The sequence below is a fragment of the Euprymna scolopes genome, chromosome 28 (genome assembly GCF_053919585.1).
Source record: "Euprymna scolopes isolate OS-2025 chromosome 28, ASM5391958v1, whole genome shotgun sequence".
NCBI classification, from domain to species: Eukaryota; Metazoa; Mollusca; class Cephalopoda; order Sepiida; family Sepiolidae; genus Euprymna; species Euprymna scolopes.
In genome coordinates, this window is record NC_136509.1 from 105,997,795 (window position 1) to 106,019,492 (window position 21,698).

The following is a 21,698-nucleotide window of genomic DNA, read 5'->3' on the forward strand; positions in this document are numbered from 1 at the left end:
AAAGGGGACATGAAATACGGAGACGGAGGTCCTTTGTCTTCCCAGGTACTTCATGTGAAGTATGTACTCTGGCGTAATGATTTCCTGTTGAGAGAGTTCCACACAGTCCTCTGGTGTCGTGAAAAGTGTGTTCCATGTATGGAACCCTTTACATTTCACAATTCTAATAGGCCGTATCCCTGTTGATCCGAATAATTTCAGAATTAGTTCACTTGTAGAATTAATGAATTTTTGTTTTTTTTGTCCACAACAAACACTTGTAGCGTTCGTTTGGAGATTTCTTCAAGCTTTGGTGGGTCGATGAGAAGACCCTTTTGTGTTACTAAATGCTGAAAGTACCTTGCTCTTTCCATGAATTCCGAAACGTTAATTATGATCTTCAGTGGGCGGTTCCAATTCTGAGGCAGGGGTGATGATCCCTCGGCCCCCTTTGCCATGAAGATATCTCACTAATGATGCAATTCTCTATCTATATAAGAGCCAAGTACGTCCAAAGATGGAGTACTGCTGCCACATCTGGGCAGGAGCTGCTAAAAACAGCCTAGCCTGCCTTGACAGAGTACAAAATAGACTTTGTGGCTTGGTGGGGATGCCCTTTTCTCTTCCTTGCAACCTCTTTCCCACAGAAGAGACGTAGCGAGCCTGTCTGTTCTATCATTATTTCCATGGCAAGTGCTCGTCTGAGCTCCATTCTCTGGTCTCCCTCGCCAATCTTTTTCAAAAAACACCCGACTAGCTGAAACCACCGTCAATAATTTTCCCCACTCCTTATCTGTGCCTAAATCAAAACGTAGATTCCACGAACATAGCTTCTTTGTTAGAACAGCACGCCTGTGGAACTCTGTTCCACTTGCCTGTTTCCCTCCCGACTTCAACCTGGATGTCTTCAAATCCAACACAAACAAATTCCTGATGAACCGCCCCCTAAGTAATGACACCTTATCAATTCTCCAATACTATTGCTACACTATCCGATTGAGTACTGTACACACAATAACCCTTATCCCCGAGTGGTCATTGGGCCTTGATAAGTGGTGAACTCCATGTAAAAAATGACTGGTTCTTTCTGCTGGTGGCTAGACACAGCTATAGCAAGAATCAAAGGGGGGAAAATGTTCAATTTAAAGTAATCAAATTGATAACAGAAAAAAAAAGACGCCGTGTGGGGGGAAAAAACGGCGTTAATAAAAATAAGAAAATATGAGCAACAACAACAAGATGAAGAGAAAGAGAAGTCACAAAAAAGGTACCGTACAACACAAGCAGTATAATGGGGTAGTTATTTAAATTGCTGCCTACATCATCAATATTTGGCACAAGGCTGGGAAACTGGGGATCTAAAGCAGGCTCCCCTTAAGGAGGGGCACTCCTGCAATTGCAACAATTGCCTGAGTAACCCAGTCGGCATTCCCTTGCCCAACCCGAAAGCCGGGTGGCAAGGCCTGGGAGAGTGGATCTCCTGGGTATTACCTCAGTCCGACAGGTTCTGGCCGGTTCCCGGCCCCTCACCTGTTGGGCTAAGTATCAAGAACGGATCCTTTACGTGTACTACTACCTTGTCTCCCTGCAGCCGAAGCCGCTAGGAGACACATTCCATTATAAAGAAGTATACTGGGATAGTTATTTAAATTGCTGCCCACATCAGCAATATTTGGCACAAGGCCGGAAAGTGGGGATCTAAGCAGGCTCCCCTAAAGGAGGGGCACTTCTACAATTGCAAAAATTGCTTGAGTAACCATGTCGGCACTCCCCGGTCGGGGCACATCAGACGACAAGCAATAAACTTGTCCCACCGAAAAGCCCAGTGGCAAGGCCTTGGAGGGTGGACTTCTTGGGTGATACCCAGGCGGTGTACCTCAGTCCGACAGGTGCTGGACTGGTTCCCGGTCACTCACCTGTCGGGCTGAGTGTCAAGAACGGATCCTTGACGTGTACCTCTACAGTCGAAGCCGCTAGGAGACACATCCCATCATACAGAAGTATAATGGAGTATGATCCCGCACAGTTGGGAAATTCTATTTATAAACGATGCTGCTAGGAACTGACGAATCAAATTAATTCACGTTCTGCTACCAACAAATCAGAAACCAGAATTGCTCTATAAATATTAAAATTTTCTGTAGCAATTTCGCATATGTTTTCTTCGTGTCAACACGGGAAGAATCTTTTGCTCTGTGGATTCCAACTCGAGAACTGCCTACTGCGAATCAGTCACCTCCTAGGACTTGTGTAGAGCAACGAACCACTGGAAACTGTTCTGTCTACTGCGAACCAGTCACCTCCCAGGACTTGTGTAGAACAACGAACTATCGGGAACTGTTCTGAAACTACACATGGCTTACACTTCTAGAAGCGTCACACACACTACATCAGACACAAGGCAAAAGAATTGACAGTACTCGAAACCGGAACAAGGGTACGGATAAGAGATCCAAATGGTTAGGGCATAGAAGACATTGTCATCAATGCTACTTAAATCCCCCGCTTCTACCTCTTACAAACTAGTGAAAAAGTCATCTCAAACAACAATTTCAAAAATAAAAGAACGGATAAAAATACGAAAATATAATCGCCCAAAAAGAAGTATATGACAACCTCCCAACCATATATTTAGTCTTGATCTAAAAACCAACAAAAGTCTTATCGTATTCTTTTCCTATTATTTCTTTCATTTCAGCTTCTTTTATTTTATCTAATTGCACAATTCCTAAATAGGTATATCCTCTCTTATCATTTCCACATTCAAAAGTTTGATTTCTTAACTTTCAACAAATTTCCACTTCTCAATTTTAATTGTTTTTGACCTTTCCCCTTGTTCATACATTTTGGTTTTGCTGAAACTTATTTTCTTTTCATTAACAAATCTTCAGCCACAAAGCAATTTCATTGTGTTCCTTTTTAACGTTCCAAATATTAGGTTGACGAGAAAGTTCTTGCGAAATTTTAAATTTTGATTTCAAATTATATGTTTTCAAATAAATTTGCGTTATGATACCTTTATTTTATATATAATTTTAAAAAGTGTTTTCAGTTCTATCTAATCGTTAAAATAATTATGTCTTCTTTTCGGTACGTTGATTACAAGATTGAAAAAAAGCAAATTCGCATAATTTTCATATTTCAAAAAACTGAAAAAGTTCGCGATATCAATAAACCGTGTGGCCCAGGAACAACTATGATCTAAGAAACTTCGTGATGGCAATGAGAGTCGAAGATGATGAGCGTAGTAGTCGGCTATCTGATGTTGATAACAATCAATTAAGAGACTTAGTCGAAGCCAATCCACACAGAACTGTTTGAGAACTTACTTCTGAATTAGGCGTAACGTATACGACGATTTTCAACCACTTGAGAGAAATTAGAAAGATAAAATCTTGATAAATGGGTGCCTTATGAATTAAATGACAACCAAAAGAAACGCCGTTATGAAGTGTCATCTTCCCTTCTCTTATGCAACAAGAACGACCCGTTTCTCGACCAGGTTGTGATTTGCAATGAAAAATGGGTTCTTTATAATAACTAGCGATGCTCAGCTCAGATGCCGATGAAGCTCCACGACACTTCCCGAAGCCAGAATTGCACTAAAAGAAGGTTATGCTGACTGTTTGTCCTTATTCAGATTGGTTGTTATTTTTTTACGTTGGGGATAATGTATAATAACCAGGAGGGGAACGGAAGTTCAAATAAAAAATCTAAATTATCAATTCTTATTTAAAACAATCTGAAACATAATATCAGTCTTGTGTAAACGTTTTATGAGAAATACATACCAAATAAGTAAAAAAGTGTGGAAATAACTACAATCTCTTTACAACCATTTTACGAAATGAGCAAGTTTTACATCTGAAGTGCGCATGTATTTGTTAGCTACGAATAGTTAAAGCAATCTGCAACTTTGTGATACTTACCGCGGTAAGATCCGGGGACATTAAGGAAAGGATTATGATTTAAAGTACTGAAGAAAACCTCTTCCGGGTGGGTTGAAAGTCGAGCCCATTCCACAAAATCTAGGGCTCTTTTGTCGTTCATTACAAACTCAATATAACCTCTACACGCGATTATATGTGTGGCTCCCTTAACAAGGACCAAATTGTGCGGAGGTTTTCCAGAATTCTTCCACCGATCTTTGTTTATACTGTAGATAAAAATAAAATAAAAATCATTTAGTTCACTCCCTGCGCAATTTTTATTTGTAATTTTAATGCCAAGATATGTAAACGCATCGACAATGAGATAAGCCCAATTTATGAAGAGATATGTATTAATAGTTAATGTTTCTGTGTACATAGAGTATATTATCTATTTAAAAATGTATGTATCAATTATTGTGCCAAATGTTCGTTTATATTGTTATGTGTATCTGTTTGGTTATGTTGCTATGTGTATCTGTTTGCTCGCCAGGCGACTTTATATCAAACCCCACCAGCAACTAACAGAAGTAATATTTGTATACAAGACGACAACATTTTCTAAAATTACTTTAATTAAAAAAGTTTTAGATAAGATAGGAATAGATGGAAATTGTAGCACTGAAAATTGTAAGAACTATTTGGAAAGTTTCGATCAAGAATTGTGAATATGGACGAACCAAAAAATGCAATATTATCCATGTAGGAAATTTAGAAGTGTTACCTAATAATAATCTCTTTTATTAACGTTTGCATAGAACGTTGAAAAAGATTTTACTTTATACCTAACATATCGCTTGGCTGAAATTTTCGAAATACAATACTTACTTCTTCATTATCACCAATGTGTATGATTTGGTGGGTAGAGGAGTGTTTACGAAAAGATTTAAATGACTAAATATTCTAGTATATGTTTGGGACAAGGTACCGAAGAAAATAAGAATTTATCAATTCACATAAGTTAGAAAGGATCCAGGAAAATATAATATTATTGTGTTGTCTACGAATAGGCAAAACTGTTGAAAGCGGAAATTGCAGTTGGGATTAGGTATGACATGAGTGTCAACAATATCTGTCCGAATTAACTAGTGCATGCGAAAATTCGAATGAAACTATGTTCAGTCTGCCTGCTTCCCACCTGACAACTACTTGGATGTCTTCAAGTCCAACGTTAACAAATTCCTAATGAACCGCTCTCTTAAGTAAACACTTCATTAAATCTCCACACTAACATAATGTACTTGCAATAACCCTTGTTCCTGAGTGACTTCCGGGCTTTGATAAGTGGTGACCACCGTGTAAAAAAAAAATGAAGCTAGAAGTAGCCTTCATGTGTATTGGCCATGACGAAAGAATTTTCTTGGGCGAAACCAGATAACCTCATTTTATAAGAACATTTATAAAAATAATTGCGCATAGCCATTTTGTCAGTTTGAGCTGAAAGAGTAATCATGCAGGCTGTGAAGCAACCACTCTTTCTCATCGCATATCATGCAGGCTGTGAAGCAACCACTCTTTCTCATCGCATAATACAGCCTTTAATCAGAATATACGCCTTTTCATGTTAAAAAAGCATGTTGGAAAAGTCGCAAATTACATTTACTGGAGATTTACACCCAGCATCCAGAAAACCATATACATTACCTCTCATTCCACGAAGAAAACCCAAGTATCTTGTAAATACGAGAATATATGTTTATAAGAAATATAGACAGGAACTTTGTTGCGTTTCCTAGATGTTGTGTGGACTCGGTTGATTTCATGTTTTTTTTTTCATATAAACATCCTCATCCAATGAATGCTTCCCAAAAAGGGCCACAACACACTTCATTACAAAGTAAATCACAATTTGAAGATAGTTTGTTGCCTCGATGAATAAAAGGCGAAGAGCATCAATTTACTGTACCCGTTTCTGCCAACAACACAACAACGAAGGCGGCATATAAGCACACTAGGATAATGCGTATAAAATGGCATGTAGGTTGATGCGGACGACAAAAATTATATCTGTTATTCTTAATTATTTTTCCTAAATGACTATTTTATGGTTACATCGGAAAAGTAAATGGAAAATGAAACTCAGCGAAGATTTTTGAATGCAACCTAAAATGGAAACGATATCTCATAAAAATGTTTATAGACTTAGATCTCAAACGGCAAGACATATATTTAATCTGTGTTCCGTCTGGAGTCTTTTTCTGTTAATATGATGCAATTTTCTCTGAGAATATTTTGTCTCTCAGCTTCTTTTTCTTCATTACTTCTAGTAGCTGTAATGGCGGAATAGTTTAAAAACAATAAATACAACAGTATATTCTTCTGGAGTTTAGTTTATGTTATCTCAGCAATTAAGAACAATATGCGACGAACAGTGTTAAATATATCTTGGCAAGCTCATCTCACGAAGCAGCAACTTTATGGCAACGATTTACCGGTCATTGCCAGAGGAGCAAGCAAGAGCTGGCGATAAATGTATTGCTATGAACTCCACGGCAAGGGCGCACGAGCATAGGACGACCTTGATTCACGTATATCCAGCAAATTGCACATGATGCCAACTGTGATTCTGAGGATTCAAGACAACTGATGGAAGACAGGAAAATCTAGAGAGAGAGAGAGAGAGAGAGAAAGAGAGAGAGAGAGAGAGAGAGAGAGAGAGAGAGAGAGAGAGAGAGAGAGAGAGAGAGAGAGAGTCACATTGGTCCAGACAAGGACCCGGACCAGATAATAGATACAGCAAGATACATCTTGATAGTCTGTAATTTCCGATCCACCCTATAGAGGTAGTCGACCTTAAAAAAAGATATCTATTCACTTTGTAGTCGTAAACTCAAAAGAAAGCACAGTTGATCTCACTTCTCTGCCACATATTTCATCTCATGACGTAACGCAATCGAAACTTTAACCGGTTAACTTTTAATGGAATTTCCCTCGACCTTTACCATATGTTTCTTTCTCCTTGTTTGAAAAACTACTGCTTTCAACATTAATTTTAAACACCTGTTTTTAATATTGTTCCAAAAAAAGAAGGGTTTGTCATGGGGACTTAACCATGCACTCATAATGGACTCTTCTAACCATTATAAAAACCTAGAGAATTAATATTCTGGTAGGGGAATATCACGATCTAATGTGGACTACAGATTTTCTGACTCAATAGTTGGTAAATACCGACACTTTTCTTTGTATTCACTTTCTTGTACAATATATTCTTTACTACTTAACCCTGTTGCTCGTAAATTTGTTGTGACTATTTCCTAGGTCTAGAACAACTGGCGACAAACATTCGGGAACGCACATTGAAAAGTCGAATTTAAAATATTCCAGTGTTTCACAACAACTGGCGACAAGATATTCTAACCAACAATGTGGTATTCAAAACGGCTTGCAACGAAGTATTCGGATGAACAGATAATATTTGAATATACAAAACAAACAGCAACAAAGAAGTCAAAGGAAACCTTACTAATATATGAACTGTTGAGCATTAAGTCATTAAGTTTAAATCTGGTAGAATCGACATTAATAATGAACTCATAGATCGATTGAAACTTGTTCTTAAAGGTAATAAAGAAGTAGTTGTCAATAATCCAGAAACACTGGTCATAGAACTTGTTCAAAACTTTAGTGTTAAAACACTGACTCTATCAGGTTATCTCAAAAGTTATGCAAGATAAATAAACTGGACAAGAGATTCATGCTTGATCTGTGTCGCTTTCTAGTTTTTTATTTTTGTTTTTGTCACATACCTTTTCGGTATATTTGATATGAATCATTCTAGCATTTGTGGTATTCCTCCGATATTTCACGAACATAGTACAGCTTTTTAATACATTCTCAGGTTTACATAAACAAGAATAATTTGATAGTAGAATAAATTATTAGTGCATTTGTAGTAGTCACACATTTATTATTTTGTTTGGTTGTAAAAAGAGAAGTAACCCGCTGGTTGATAAGCCATTAACTAATCAGAGGTCCGCGTGTAGGAACACAAGAATTGTTGTGTTACTTCTTATATCACCCACGCAAGCTTGTTTCTTGCTTAGGCATTTTAAGTTAAGACACCATTTGAGCAAGACATATTTAATGGACTTCCCAATATCTCAACATTTATTTTAAAAAAAGGTGTGAACGCGTATATTTCTCTTGATAATGACATTTAATTTAGTTTTGTATGGATCGAATTTCGCATTGTTTTGATATTACCTTCCTCGCCCCTACAAAACTTGGCGACTTCGACGTGATAGAACACACAACCTTCTCAGACTAACACCAATGAGGACACGTATTTTACTGAGGATTTGTAATGGATGAATATTGTGAAACGTCGCTTTAGAAATAACGCGTATGATGAATGCATGCGTTTGTATTGATATTTAAATGTCACTGTTTACGAATATTTTGTCACTCAAGCTTGGTCATTATCTATGCATAATACACTTTCTTGTGATGACAAATAAGCCAAAAGGGGTTATTCCTTCCTTCTTTCGTTTATTTTTTTTTAACTTTATTTTGCGACTTTATTATGAAGTTACTTTTAAGTTTCTAACTATAAAACAATTATCAGTGCAAACATGCTCCACTGTGAGGCTTTGCTATTAAATGTGATTCTTACTTGAAATCCTTGTATGAATGAATATATTGGAGGAGAAATCGATTTGCATTCATGAAATAGAGAAAATAAACAATAAAACAATTCTTGGGTTCAAATATTAAACGGATTTTGATTGAATATTTATTTTTAACACTTTGGAATATTATCGATTAAGAGTTATATATTTAAATCATAACACATTCCTTTTAAAAAATTAATATACACCCTCTACACTCTGTGTCGAAAATGACAGAAAAAATTATGCATTAATAGTGTTTGCATGCACTATCTATCAAGATATATTACGAAAATATCAATATGAAACCATAGAATTAAGCCAATAATTTATTTTTCCTTGTCTATATAGTAATACCATAGCGTGTGTTATTTTCTGTGTCACGCTTACATCCGGGTCGTTTAATTATTATTTACTTCCATTTCTTGTCATAAATAATTTTACCAAGAATTCTTCATAAGCTTTGGTTCCGGTTTCGATTATAGCTGATGGCACTCCAGTAATCTTATTTTTTTATATATATAATTTTATCAAGAATTCTTCATAATTTTTGGTTTCGGTTTCGATTATGCTGAAGGAACTTAAGTTATATATATATATATATATATATATATATATATATATATATATATATATATATATATATATATATATAACTTGAGTTCCTTCAGCATAATCGAAACCGAAACAAAAATTATGAAGAATTCTTGATAAAATTATTGAATCACAGTTACCTTCCTAGGGAAGCAAATAACTCTATAATACTATAAAACAGAACATACATTCTTCAAACCAATAAAAGAAAACACACACACGCACACACACACACATCCTACCCCATGTACCCAGTTGACCAAGTACCAACGCCCCCCTCAACCCCACTCAAGTAAGAGTAAAAAAGGAAATAAATGAAAAAAAAACAAAGAAAGATAAACAGAAACACAAGCAAGAGGACGCTTCACAGAACGTCTGAAACGCGTTAAAAACAATTTCAATGATTTAAAAACATTATTACAATGATCTAAACATAATTTTCAATGAAACACCAAGACACGGAATAATAAAATAATGTTAAAAAATACACATTGTTGGTGACCACCCCCTTATATATCTATCTATCTATCTATCTATCTATCTATATATATATATATATATATATATATATATATATATATATATATATATATATAAACTACTTCATTTACTCACATAAAATTAATATACGAAAGTATAGATTTATGCGTAAACTTTAAGTATTTACTTCAAAATGCTCAATACGTAGGTAGAACTAGTTAATAATTTATAAAATATATATGGCGATTAAGCTACACTGAATATTCGGCGTTTAATCCTCTAGGCTTCGTCAGGCATATATATATATATATATATATATATATATATATATATATATATATATATATATATATATATATATATGTATAATCGTGTACACATGTTTCCACCGGAGGGGATTTAAAATTTAAAAATCTATTAAAAATAGTAGAGAAAGTTTTATATTATTGTGCTTTTGATATGATAAAATTCAGGTTTTTATCTTTCTGGAAAAAAGTTGCGCAAGAATAATGGATTTTAATAGATTTTACTTCGTTTAAAAAATGCAAAGTTTTTCTACCATTTTTGGTCGTTCCTAGTTGAAAGGGAACAATCGCCACTCACATAAAGAAATAAGAATGAAAGAAAACATGGCAGGCTAGAAAATTAAAAATAGTAAAGAAAACGTATAAATTGGTATAGAAACGGAAAGAAAACGTTAAGGAGATAAATTTGTATCTTTCCTCACTTCGTTCGTCGGGTAGACTTTTGTGTAGCAGGACGAATATATTGTGACGCGATCACGGGACATTGTAGAAGATTTTCTCTTCCGTGCAACCTCTTTCTCACAGAAGAGACGTTACAGTAGTTAATGGGACAATATCGTAGTAATCGTTAGTAGTGGAAATTTGGTAAATTAGATTACCTAAGGGGGACGGCTCATCAAGAACTTGTTTACGTTGGACTTGAAGACGACAATATTGTGGTCAGCTGGAAATAAAGCAGGCAAAGCTGACTACAATATGGTCGTCTTTAAGTCCAACGTAAACAAGTTCTTGATGAGCCGTCCCCCATGGGTAATCCAATTTACCAAATTTCTACTACTAACGATTATTACGATATTGTCCCATTGACTACTGTAAACTTTTTAACCATTATCCTCGAGAGGCCTCTGGGCCTTGATAAGTGGTGACTCCTATGTAAAAAATAAAAAAAAGATACCGACTTCCTGACCTACAGTGTACCAAACATTGTTGTTGTTGTTTTTTTTCTTTTCTCTTCATAAAACAAAACAACCAAACTAAACTCCATTAATAAATATTTGAAGATATAAAAAATTTCAAACATCCAAACTTTTAAAAACATTACTGGATTCGGCATTATATAACCAAAAACAGGTCGATATGTCGTAAAACAAAGCAACCAAACCAATGCAACGAATAACTGATTAAAAAACTGTTTACTCTCGGTTTTGCCTTACTAAACAACGAAAATATATTTTCATATTGAATAAAAATAATATCAAGTTATTTTTAAAATTGAGTTCGATTGGTGATTTCACCCAAGAAAGAGCGCAGCAATTCCAGTATTCCCATGCAGAACAACGAGGTCGATACAAGCTTTAACTATATTTCATTCACTTATACCAATGGATATTCATATCCTTAACTAGGAGTCTCTTCTGACAGAAAAAAAAAACGCTCTGATCAATCAGGATTTTTATTGCGTACAGTTTCACTAAATTCTAAGCAGCAACTAACATTTACCTTCAAATTTGGCAATTCGTCACACGATCAAGTTCCTCAATCAATTTTCCATATAGGGTCACTGATAACGGACAGGTCACAAATGCTATTTATATCTAACAACATATCATAACTAGCAAATTATATATCTACTTTTTATGTCAAACAACAGCTAACCCAAAGGTCATAACATGGTAACTATACATAGCAACAGTCCTTAAATAACAAATGATATGTCTACTTTTTATATGAGTCAACTGCTAAGCCAAAAGTCATAACATGCTAATTATACTTAATAACAGACTCTGACTGACAAATTATATATACATCTTTCCATATAAGGTCATAGATAATCCAAACCGTATACCATGCCAATTAAACCTAATAACAGAGTCCAACTCGCAAATCATATATCAGCTCCCATGTTGGATAATAGATAACCAAACAGCATACCATACCAATTATACCTAATAACAGGTCCTAAATGGCAAACCGTATATCTATACTTACCTTTAAAAGCTTAGTACTAGCAAGTAATATTTAAAAGTTACATTTTTCGCCTTCGTCCCACAATAGATAAGGAGATTCATTTTATTCTACAGAACTATTCAAAGTAAATATGTATTCATCAACAATAAAAACATGTTTAAATACAAACAAATAATAACAATTTTTTAATACTAATACCGTATCAGACGCAAGGTTGATCGACGGTTTTTGTATAACGCTTTACGAAATTTAACGAACACATACAAGCTTTACGAAATTTTACTAGACGTTGAAAGAAATAAAGACAGGTATTGTCATTCCTGATTAATATGCAAACCTGTCTGTTAAGGACCACCAAGAAAAGGTATAGTTTTGTTCTTGTTACATTATAATCATTTTATGGCACAAACGTTACATATGGCTGTATTTGCGAACATGTCCTCATTGCAGAATTGTTCTATTATAATATTTGAAAAGTTTTCTCACTGAAATTCATAATGGGTGCTATTTACGTTTAGTTTAATTACAATGCATGTTTCGTCAATTTCTGTAAAACGATTTCTAGTCGTTAACTTCAGTAATGCGTTCTACAGAAATAGTCGATCAGCTTTGGTTTCTACACTGCATTAGTATCTTTAATTCTCTTATACGTACTGTTTTATGGTCCCTTCAATATCATTGGCTCCATTATAAGCCTTAAGGATCTTCACCAATTCCCAGTTAGCCTTAAGCGGGAATTCTTGACCAGTCAAATTAATTAAATACTTCCATTTGTACTTTAGTAGATCTCGCATACATACTAGCTCCGCGTCTAACACATTGTGCCCCCAAATGACGTTGACTCGTTGAGAAGCCATGAAGACATTGGGAAAACACGAAGAGATCTTCTTGACCGAGCTGAAAGGCCGAGTGAAAGTTTTTAAATCAACATGAATACAATAGATGTTCTGGGGCCTGTAAATAGCACGGAGTAACCTTTCAAATTGTTCGGGGCGTTTAAACATTAGAATTGAAAAAGCAATGGGGAATTCTTCTTCTTCTTTGGTCAAAGAGCTTGTGATGTAGCCATTCTTTTTGATGAGGTCGTCGCATGAAAATAATTTGGAAATATTGACAGGGAGAGATTCGACAACTTGTTCATTGTGTTCCATCTGTGACCGGATATCGAGTAGTGTTTCCTCCTCATTATAGAACAGTCCTAGACAATCGATGCTCTTCACTTTTCGTTTTGGTCGGAGATTAAATGTTTGGTGATCATTCCTCATTTTGTTTCGGATGAAGCAGCACGATAAAGAGACGATAACCAAGAGGATGACATATTTTATTATGGCGCAAAGTCGATACATTGAGATGTCTCCTTGAAAATAAAAACAAAAACACATATTAAACTATATTTAACAGTATATTCTTATATCGATTGCTGTCATTTTCGCAACATTTCGATCGTTTCAATCTTGAACTTTCTTGGAATAAAAACAATTTAATCTAATTGGACTTAATAAACAGTTCTAGTCCGAAATTCATAGAATGTCATCGACTGTGAAATAAAAACACGTGAAGAAATCCGAAAAGTTTAATAACTGAAACGTTGTGAAGACGACAACAATCATGATAAGGATAACAGATCGAATATGCAAATAATGTAAGCTCTATTTCAATATATGCCAATTCAATAAATTAAGATATAACATTTTGATTTTTAAATTTGTCCATAAATCCATGTGAGAAACTCTTTTATTTACAAATGGGGCACCACTTATCAAGGTCAAAAGTTATTTGAGGATAAGGATTAATGACATTCTAAGTTGGATAAGATTTAAAACAATGGATGAGATGGACACAAATTAATTATTTAAAAAGAGGTCTCAATAAACATTTGTTCACATTAGACTTGAAAACAATCATGTTGAATCTGCAGGAAGCATTCCCGTGGTAACGTTTCTTACATATAGGAAATTTAGAGAAAAATTTTCTGTTCATGGAAACTCCGTTTGATTTTATGTAGACAAAAAAAAAAAAAAGAAAAAGAAAATTCTTTGCAAGGGTAGTAGGTAAATGAGTTCTTACCGTTAATGTTTAGCAGGAGGAAGGGACCAGAGCTCAGTTGAGTACGTAGCATGGAAATATCGATAGAGTACAGAAAGACTAGCAACAGAAGTTTTTGGATGGAAACTATGTTCATCTCAGTTTAAACTGATGTTAGGTACACGGAAGGGATAAATAAACGTTCAGTGCTGGTAGAAAGACGAATTTTTGCTGTGAACGTTTTAGAAGGATGAAACAGAGCTCAGTTGAGCATCTTTTATAGAAATAACAATAGGGTACAAAAAGATTAGTAGTGACGTCTTTTCTGTGATAAATGTGAGAAAAGAGATGTAGAAAAGAGATATTCACTTGCTAGAGTCCGAGAATGATTTTGTACTCTGTAAAGGCAAGATTGAGTGCTCTGAGCGACATCTCCCATGCTGTGACAGCAGTAATTTATCTTAGAACGTATCTGGCCTTTAATACAAGTAGAGGATTTCATTTGGAGACAGGTACTTTCTGGAGCAATAGAATGACTCAAACATTTTTTCTATGCATCTTTGCAATAGAGTTTAGGTAAAGCTTCCATTTCTAGTTTGTGGTGAAATTCAGTCCTAGGGACATCAAAGCAATGGGCTTGCTTAAGTTTTTACTCATGTACAATGTACTAAATGAACTAGTCATAAAAAGACAGGCAATTGAGTTACTAAAGGCTGTGAGTGAAAGAAAGAAAGACAATGAGGGGTGGGAGATTACTTTTAAAATAACAGTAAGGAAACCAGTTGGTTAGTGATAGGTTTGCCCTGTGGGTTACGATGTACAAGATCAGTCTTCCGCTGAGTAATTCTAATAGAAAATATTTAAGAAACTATTTAACAATGTACTGGCACCACTAACCCCAAATAGGTTGCCCACAAATCTTAAAACTCAAACCATTAGCTCGGTAACCCTCTTATCCACACTTTCCAAAATAGTAAATAATTTATAAGTTGAATAGAGTTTTAGCTCTGAAAGAGTCGCTTAGACTGAAACCTCGACTTCTAGATATAAGCAATATAATGTGATAAATATTACTTGGACTCTGATCTATAAAAAAAAAAAAAACGGTTAGTGGGTGCTATACTGACTTTGAACGCGGTTGTACAGCTCAAGTCGCCTGAATTCGGGAATTGTCCCGAAAAACGTAAAAAAGTCCGCAAACTCGCTTTGGCCGATTGTAAATAGAAGATGCGTTGATTAGCAGAGGTGATGAACATACAAAAAATAGCGAATATACTTTTTTGCATGAATATTTGTCTATGAAAGATCTTTGTTCACAATGAGTACGAGGTTTGCTAACAGTCGTTCAAAAATAAAAATAAAAATGCGTCGTCAATTCAGAGTATTGTTTGCAATTGATTCAACGCAAACAAAATACCTTTTTGCAGTAATATGTGACAATGGATGAAACATGGATCCGCAAAGTTAAGTTGGCAGTCAGCTGAGTGAACAGAATTAGGTAAAACTCGCCCAAGGCTCAACAGGCAATGTTGTAGCCTCTGTGTTTTGGGATGTACAAGCCATTTTGTTCATTGATTATCTTGGAAAGGGTAGAGCGATCAATTATTAGAGCGATTACTATTTATGTATTTGAAAGAAAAATTCGCCTCCAAACGATGCCAAATAAAGAACAAAAGGTTATCTTTAACAAAGATAATGCATCATGTCACAAGTTGATCACAACGATGGAAAAACTACATGATTTCTACTTCGAATTGCTTCCGTATCTACCCTTTTCTCAAGGTCTTGCCTCTAGAGATTACTGCCTGTTTGTAGACGTCAAAAGCAAGCATCATGCAAAAAAGATTAGGTTCTAATAAACAAATGATATCATAAATCAAGGTGTATTTTGAGACAAAAGACAAAGTATTTTACAAAATAAACGTCAAATAGTTAGAGAAGCATTGAAATCCGTGTATCAGGAGACTATGTTGATGTAAAAAGTCGAATTTTGCCTAAAAGTTACGATTTTATTAGTTAGGTCTGTGACGTATTGGGTGATATGTCAAGTATTTACTTTTTGTGTCCTTTTCTGAAAAATTCAAGATAATTTCTCTTCTAATATAAGTTAATATATGCATATTTATGCATTATAAATATTTTTCCAAGGGAACTTACAGCATGCAGACGGAAACTTAACGATAAATTAGTACAGTTTCTTTTTAAAAGAGTGTCATACAGTGGTTGTGTTAGCATCTTTATTAGCTTCCGATTTTTGGGAAGCAGACGATACGGGTCTAAAGGACGAAATGGGACTTTTTAAAACTTTTTTTTTAACTTCCTCGATGTAAACATATATTTTATTTTGTCGGAAAAATATACCCGAAAATACGTCTTCCCCTCAGTTTTGTGATATATTTCTAAAATAATTGAATATATTTTGACTATTATTTGCATTGATAATAGTTTGCTGCTAACATACGTACGCACACACATATATTTACATACGACTACTAAGATCTACTTAAGTATTAAACACTGTTAAAGAAAATATATACACGATATATAATATCACCTTATAAAATTATATGTATTTATATGAAACAGTAATATGCTGATGAAGAAAATCTTCTACATTTTAGAAACTTTACTTAATATAATTTGGCTCGATCCAAATTTTTGCAGGTACAAATATACATCTTTCTATTCTTGTACTTGGTTTGGAAATTATTGATAACTCTTACCTTTGTAAATCTAAAAGTAAAATTGAATCAATATTTTAACAAGTGTTGCGTAGCAGGGACAATACATTCATATAACGGGAACGACAACGAGACAATTATAATGATTACACATTGTTCATATTTATAACACATAGAGGATAAGAATTCATTATTGAAGGAGGGGATCCTGTTAACATTATGGAAGGGTGTTTCATACAAGTTCTTTACAAATACGATAAACAAAACCACATTACCTGTCATGGTTGAAAGATGACAAACGAAGACTTATAAATATGACGATCTATATTCTATCCGGATGAGATGATTAGGGATTCAATGCCTTGCTGATTTCTACGTTGTCTTTCTTCCCTTTCTTTCGATTCCGAAAGGAGCTTAACTAACTCTCCTCCTCCACGACTCGACCCTGACTGATCTGTATCTACTACTCTCTCTTATCTGACTGATCTCTGACTGACTTAAAACCCTCACGTGGATTTACATATCATATGTCCAACACGTTTTTGGCAAAACAAAGACATTCCTTAATTTCCATTGTTCGATATCTAACCTACTAGTTGTATCGTTATTTATTTCTAAACGCAATGGTCAATTCACTAAATTCCTGAGATTGCATCATGTATTAACTTTTAACTTTTAAATACTGGGTTCAATTCTAGCTTTTTTCTTATGATAAATATTATTTGAATCCTATTTACGCCTCTCTACTGAGGTCTGTCACCTTCCATAAATATAACACAAGCTGTTGTCTGTTTTGATAACTTTTTTCATTTGTAATATTTATAGTGACAGGTATGTAATCTCCAAATCTGTGGTGTTTTAAATACACTTGGTCATTCATAATTACAGCATGGGCTTCAGCAAATTTATACTTATTGAGAAAAATATGACTCGACTAAGTAGTAAGATATCCTGGTTTTTGAGAACTAAACTGATATACATAAATTTATATCATGCTCCTCATTTTATAAAGAGTATAAATGACAAATATGATATATATGTATCGATACACATAATTTCTGGCATCAAAAGCTCATGTCTTTTCATTGAATAGAGGAGGCATATGTTTCCTTGATAATTATAAAGTCACTGGAATTAATTTAAAGAAAAGCATCGATGAAATGTCAGAATTTTTCGGCCAACATGTATACCAATACATTAAAACTGTCTAATGATCAGTTTTAAGTTAATAGCCAAAATAGACTAAATCTAAGAACCCAACATAATCTAAAAACGCCACAGTTACAAAAACACCTACATACTTACAGAAAGACCACCCCACTATTCCTATTTTATGACAATGTTTTATAGTTCAGAACATAAAATGATCTAATAAATAATAAATAAAATAAATTAAAAATAAATTAACCCCTAATACTATAAACATCCTATATCTTTATATTTCTATCGTATATTTTTTAAACCAGTCTGGTAAAATGACAACCTTTCATCTTCATCTCATATCAATTGTTTCCTTCGTTCCACCACTATGTGTTCAAGTTGACGGAGCATCTGCCTTAGAAAAATCAATAATCGAAACATGTCTGCATACATGTAGTCAACATTTTTGTATGAATAAAATATGGATTAAGATAAAGCTCTAATTTATAGTAAACGCTATTATAATACATAGTAAATCGATAAGATAAACTACTACGAAGATAAATAACAAGAACTATATATATATATATATATATATATATATATATATATATATATATATATATATATATATATATATATAGTTCTTGTTATTTCCGTTCGTAGTAGTTTATCATATATATATTAATAGGGTAGGTTCTGAAAATTCTAAACAGCAATTATAATGCAAACTTAAACTTTGCACACATATATACATATTTATTTTTATTATTAAATATTATTACGTGAATAAAAAGTATACCTACGGCCGAGAGAAAATAGTAACATTCTGGTGCTTCTGTTGATGGTGAAATCTTTCATGCTGGTACAAAATAAATCTTGTTACGCTGGAGAGAACATTTTGAATCTGTCCTTAACTAATTCTGAGATAGATGAGGAGGCCATATCCTCAATTTCGTAGTGACCAGAAATGTATCACTTGTCTTATCTCCAATCTTTCATAGGAATAAAATAAAATGCAATCAAACAAATTTTTTTCCAGCAAGATCCTCATTACTAGACGATTACAAACACTAAAGACTCTCGCATACATGAACACATATATAGACTAGTTCATAACGTTTCTCAAGTTTATACGTCAATAACATGTGTTTAACAGGACATATAACAAACACGGATGAATACAAAGGGGCGGTTTTACATCTAGCCAATAGAGGAAACATACGTTGGCTATCTTCGTGTCTTGTTTGACAAATCCGCAAAGCTGCAATGAAGATTCCTCTCAAGAAAACGACCAGAAGTTTCGGATTGTATTTTCAGCAACTTTTATTTCCAGAATGTTTCCTCACTTGAAACTGTATATATAGGGAAATCAGACCCGTGGAACAAATCTGATTCTTACTGATAGCACCCAAATGATACTCTTTTTATTTTTGAAATCTCTACTATATATATTGGGTACAATATAATATCTCTCTCCCTCTTTCTGTATATATATATATATATATATATATATATATATATATATATATATATGGCTTGAGATAGTTGCCTGTATAGCCGCACTGATGAGCTGTGAAACAGCGAAACAGTACTGTATGTGCATGACTATATATATATATATATATATATATATATATATATATATATATATATATATATATATATATATATATATATATAAATTCGAGATAATATTTTCAGATGGCAAGATATATTTTTTATTTGTTTTACATAAGCATTAATATATCGCTACACATTCAGAAGCATGTTTCGGTCAGTCAGTTACAAGTAACTAGAGACCTCATCAGACGATATTGCTTATACTAAAGTTTAGTCCATACCAACTTCTACATGCATAAATATACATAAATATATGCATAAACATCTATACTCTCATACATCCGCGTACATATATACATAGACATACACGTACACATATATACAATGTACATATACAATGCCATATATTCACACTAAACGTAAACGCACATCCATATAATATACACAAATACCTATACACGTAGTTACACCTACACCTACAAACATATATCTACATATATAGTCATATACACACCCGCATATCATATACGTATACATAAAAACATAAACATACACACATACACACACACACATATATATATAGTCCATTTACTTACATAAATACACATACACGGATGAAACTATTTCTACACAAAACATGAATAAAGCTATGGTTTATTATAGATACTTAAGTCATTTTGTTTTTATATATGTGTGTATGTTCCGTCTGCCTGCTTCCCACCGGACTACAACTTGGATGTCTTCAAGTCCAATGTTAACAAATTCCTAATGAAGTAAACACTTCATCAAATCTCCAGATTAACGTAATGTACTTGCAATAACCCTTATCCCTGAGTGGCTTCCGGGCCTTGATAAGTGGTGATCACTGTGTAAAAAAAAAATGTTATATGTTTTTATGTATACATATATGATATACATATCCTCCCCCATTTGTCGGTTGGAGATTAGGGTGGTAATGACTATGAGTGCGTATAACTTGATGTAAAAGGTTAAGTATACATATTGATGTTAAAATGGGGGAGTAAGGGAACCATAGCTACTTATGAGAGTGGTAAAAATATACCAAATAATAGTAGGGTAATTATAATAGTACGGAAGATAATAGTAATGACAATTATAATAATAGTAGTAATAATAAAGATGGACATAAATTAGACGTAAAATTAAATATGAAAAAAAAAATTTAATAATAAGAAAAATAGAATAAAATAAATAAAATAAAAATAAAGGCAAAATTAAAAGTAAACATTAAATCTCCAACCGCCCCCTTATGATCATAACTCCATATATCATAACAGTAGAAACTTATAAATATATTGCAGCATATTACCTTTCAGTTTTACAAGCTTACATACCCCACCACCAAATTCATCAAAAATTACCCGCTCCATAGAAAATAGACACCACATAAACCGTTATAATAAATTACCACACAGCAGCAGTGCACCCCCTAGTCAACCATAACACATTTACCCCTTAATCTCAATACTATGTTAAAGACAATTTATATTCTTATATATCATACTATATATAATAAGCTTCTCCTTATTTATTTAGAATTCATTAAAGCTTCCCCCAACACTCTATAATTCCTCTTAATCTTTTTCATCCCTAACGAACCTTACGCTAGACGCCGCATCGCCACCATGCTACCTAGAACCTTCTCCACTCTTCTGATGAGAAGTGTTAGGCTTCGAAATGCCCTGGCATAAAGAGTCCCTTCTATACCTCAAATTTTGCCTGTATTCCATTATTCAATAAATGATCTATTCTATATCTACCTATATATAGTTTTGTGTCTTCATTTCATTCTCTTGTTGTCCTATTATATATATATATATATATATATATATATATATATATATATATATATATATAGTCAATTTTCTGTCTACACACTTCAAACTTGATATATAGGGCAATCGGACCTGTGAAACAAATCCGAATTGGCTTTTTGCCGGTGAAAATTCTGATAAAGGGTCCAAATTGCAAAATATTGGAACATGTCAGGCATAAGTCGACTTATAGTGCTTCTCTACACATGCGCAAATATACATTTATATGTTGATGTCACTTTATTTTTAAAGATTTGATATCCAGTTGTTGTTCAGACGGTAATGAATAAAGCTCGAAAGCTACATGTTTTGATTTCGATTGTAACTGATGATACCCCCGTCATATAGTTTTTATTTTTAAAATCGCTACTATATATTGTGTACAATATAATAATCTATTGAGTATTCACTCTATAATAATAAATGTGAAATCAACATTCATTAATATATCATATTTATGCGTATTTTACGACCAAGCCACATTGGGCCACGCCAGGCCATGTCAGGCGGTCACTACTATATATTGGATATAATATAATAATCAATTGAGAATTGGCTCTATAATAATATATACGAAATACGCATAAATTAAAACACCATATTTAAACGTATTTTATGATCGGCCAACATCATCCAAACAATTTAACTC

At 33.8% G+C, this 21,698-nt stretch overlaps 1 protein-coding gene across 1 annotated transcript in view; it reads right to left on the bottom strand.

Annotated features, from left to right (window-relative positions):
• The window catches only part of LOC145249421 (beta-1,3-galactosyl-O-glycosyl-glycoprotein beta-1,6-N-acetylglucosaminyltransferase 3-like), a 31,013-nt gene extending 17,849 nt beyond the window's left edge, over positions 1-13,164 (bottom strand). Inside the window, exons 1-2 of the mRNA XM_080110972.1 lie at positions 12,460-13,164; positions 3,909-4,135 (exon numbers count right to left, since the gene is read on the bottom strand). Of these exons, the coding sequence (XP_079967098.1) occupies positions 3,909-4,135; positions 12,460-13,151 (919 nt within the window). The 5' untranslated portion in view covers positions 13,152-13,164. The remainder of the gene's footprint in view (positions 1-3,908; positions 4,136-12,459) is intronic.
• Between the last annotated feature and the right edge of the window lie 8,534 nt (positions 13,165-21,698).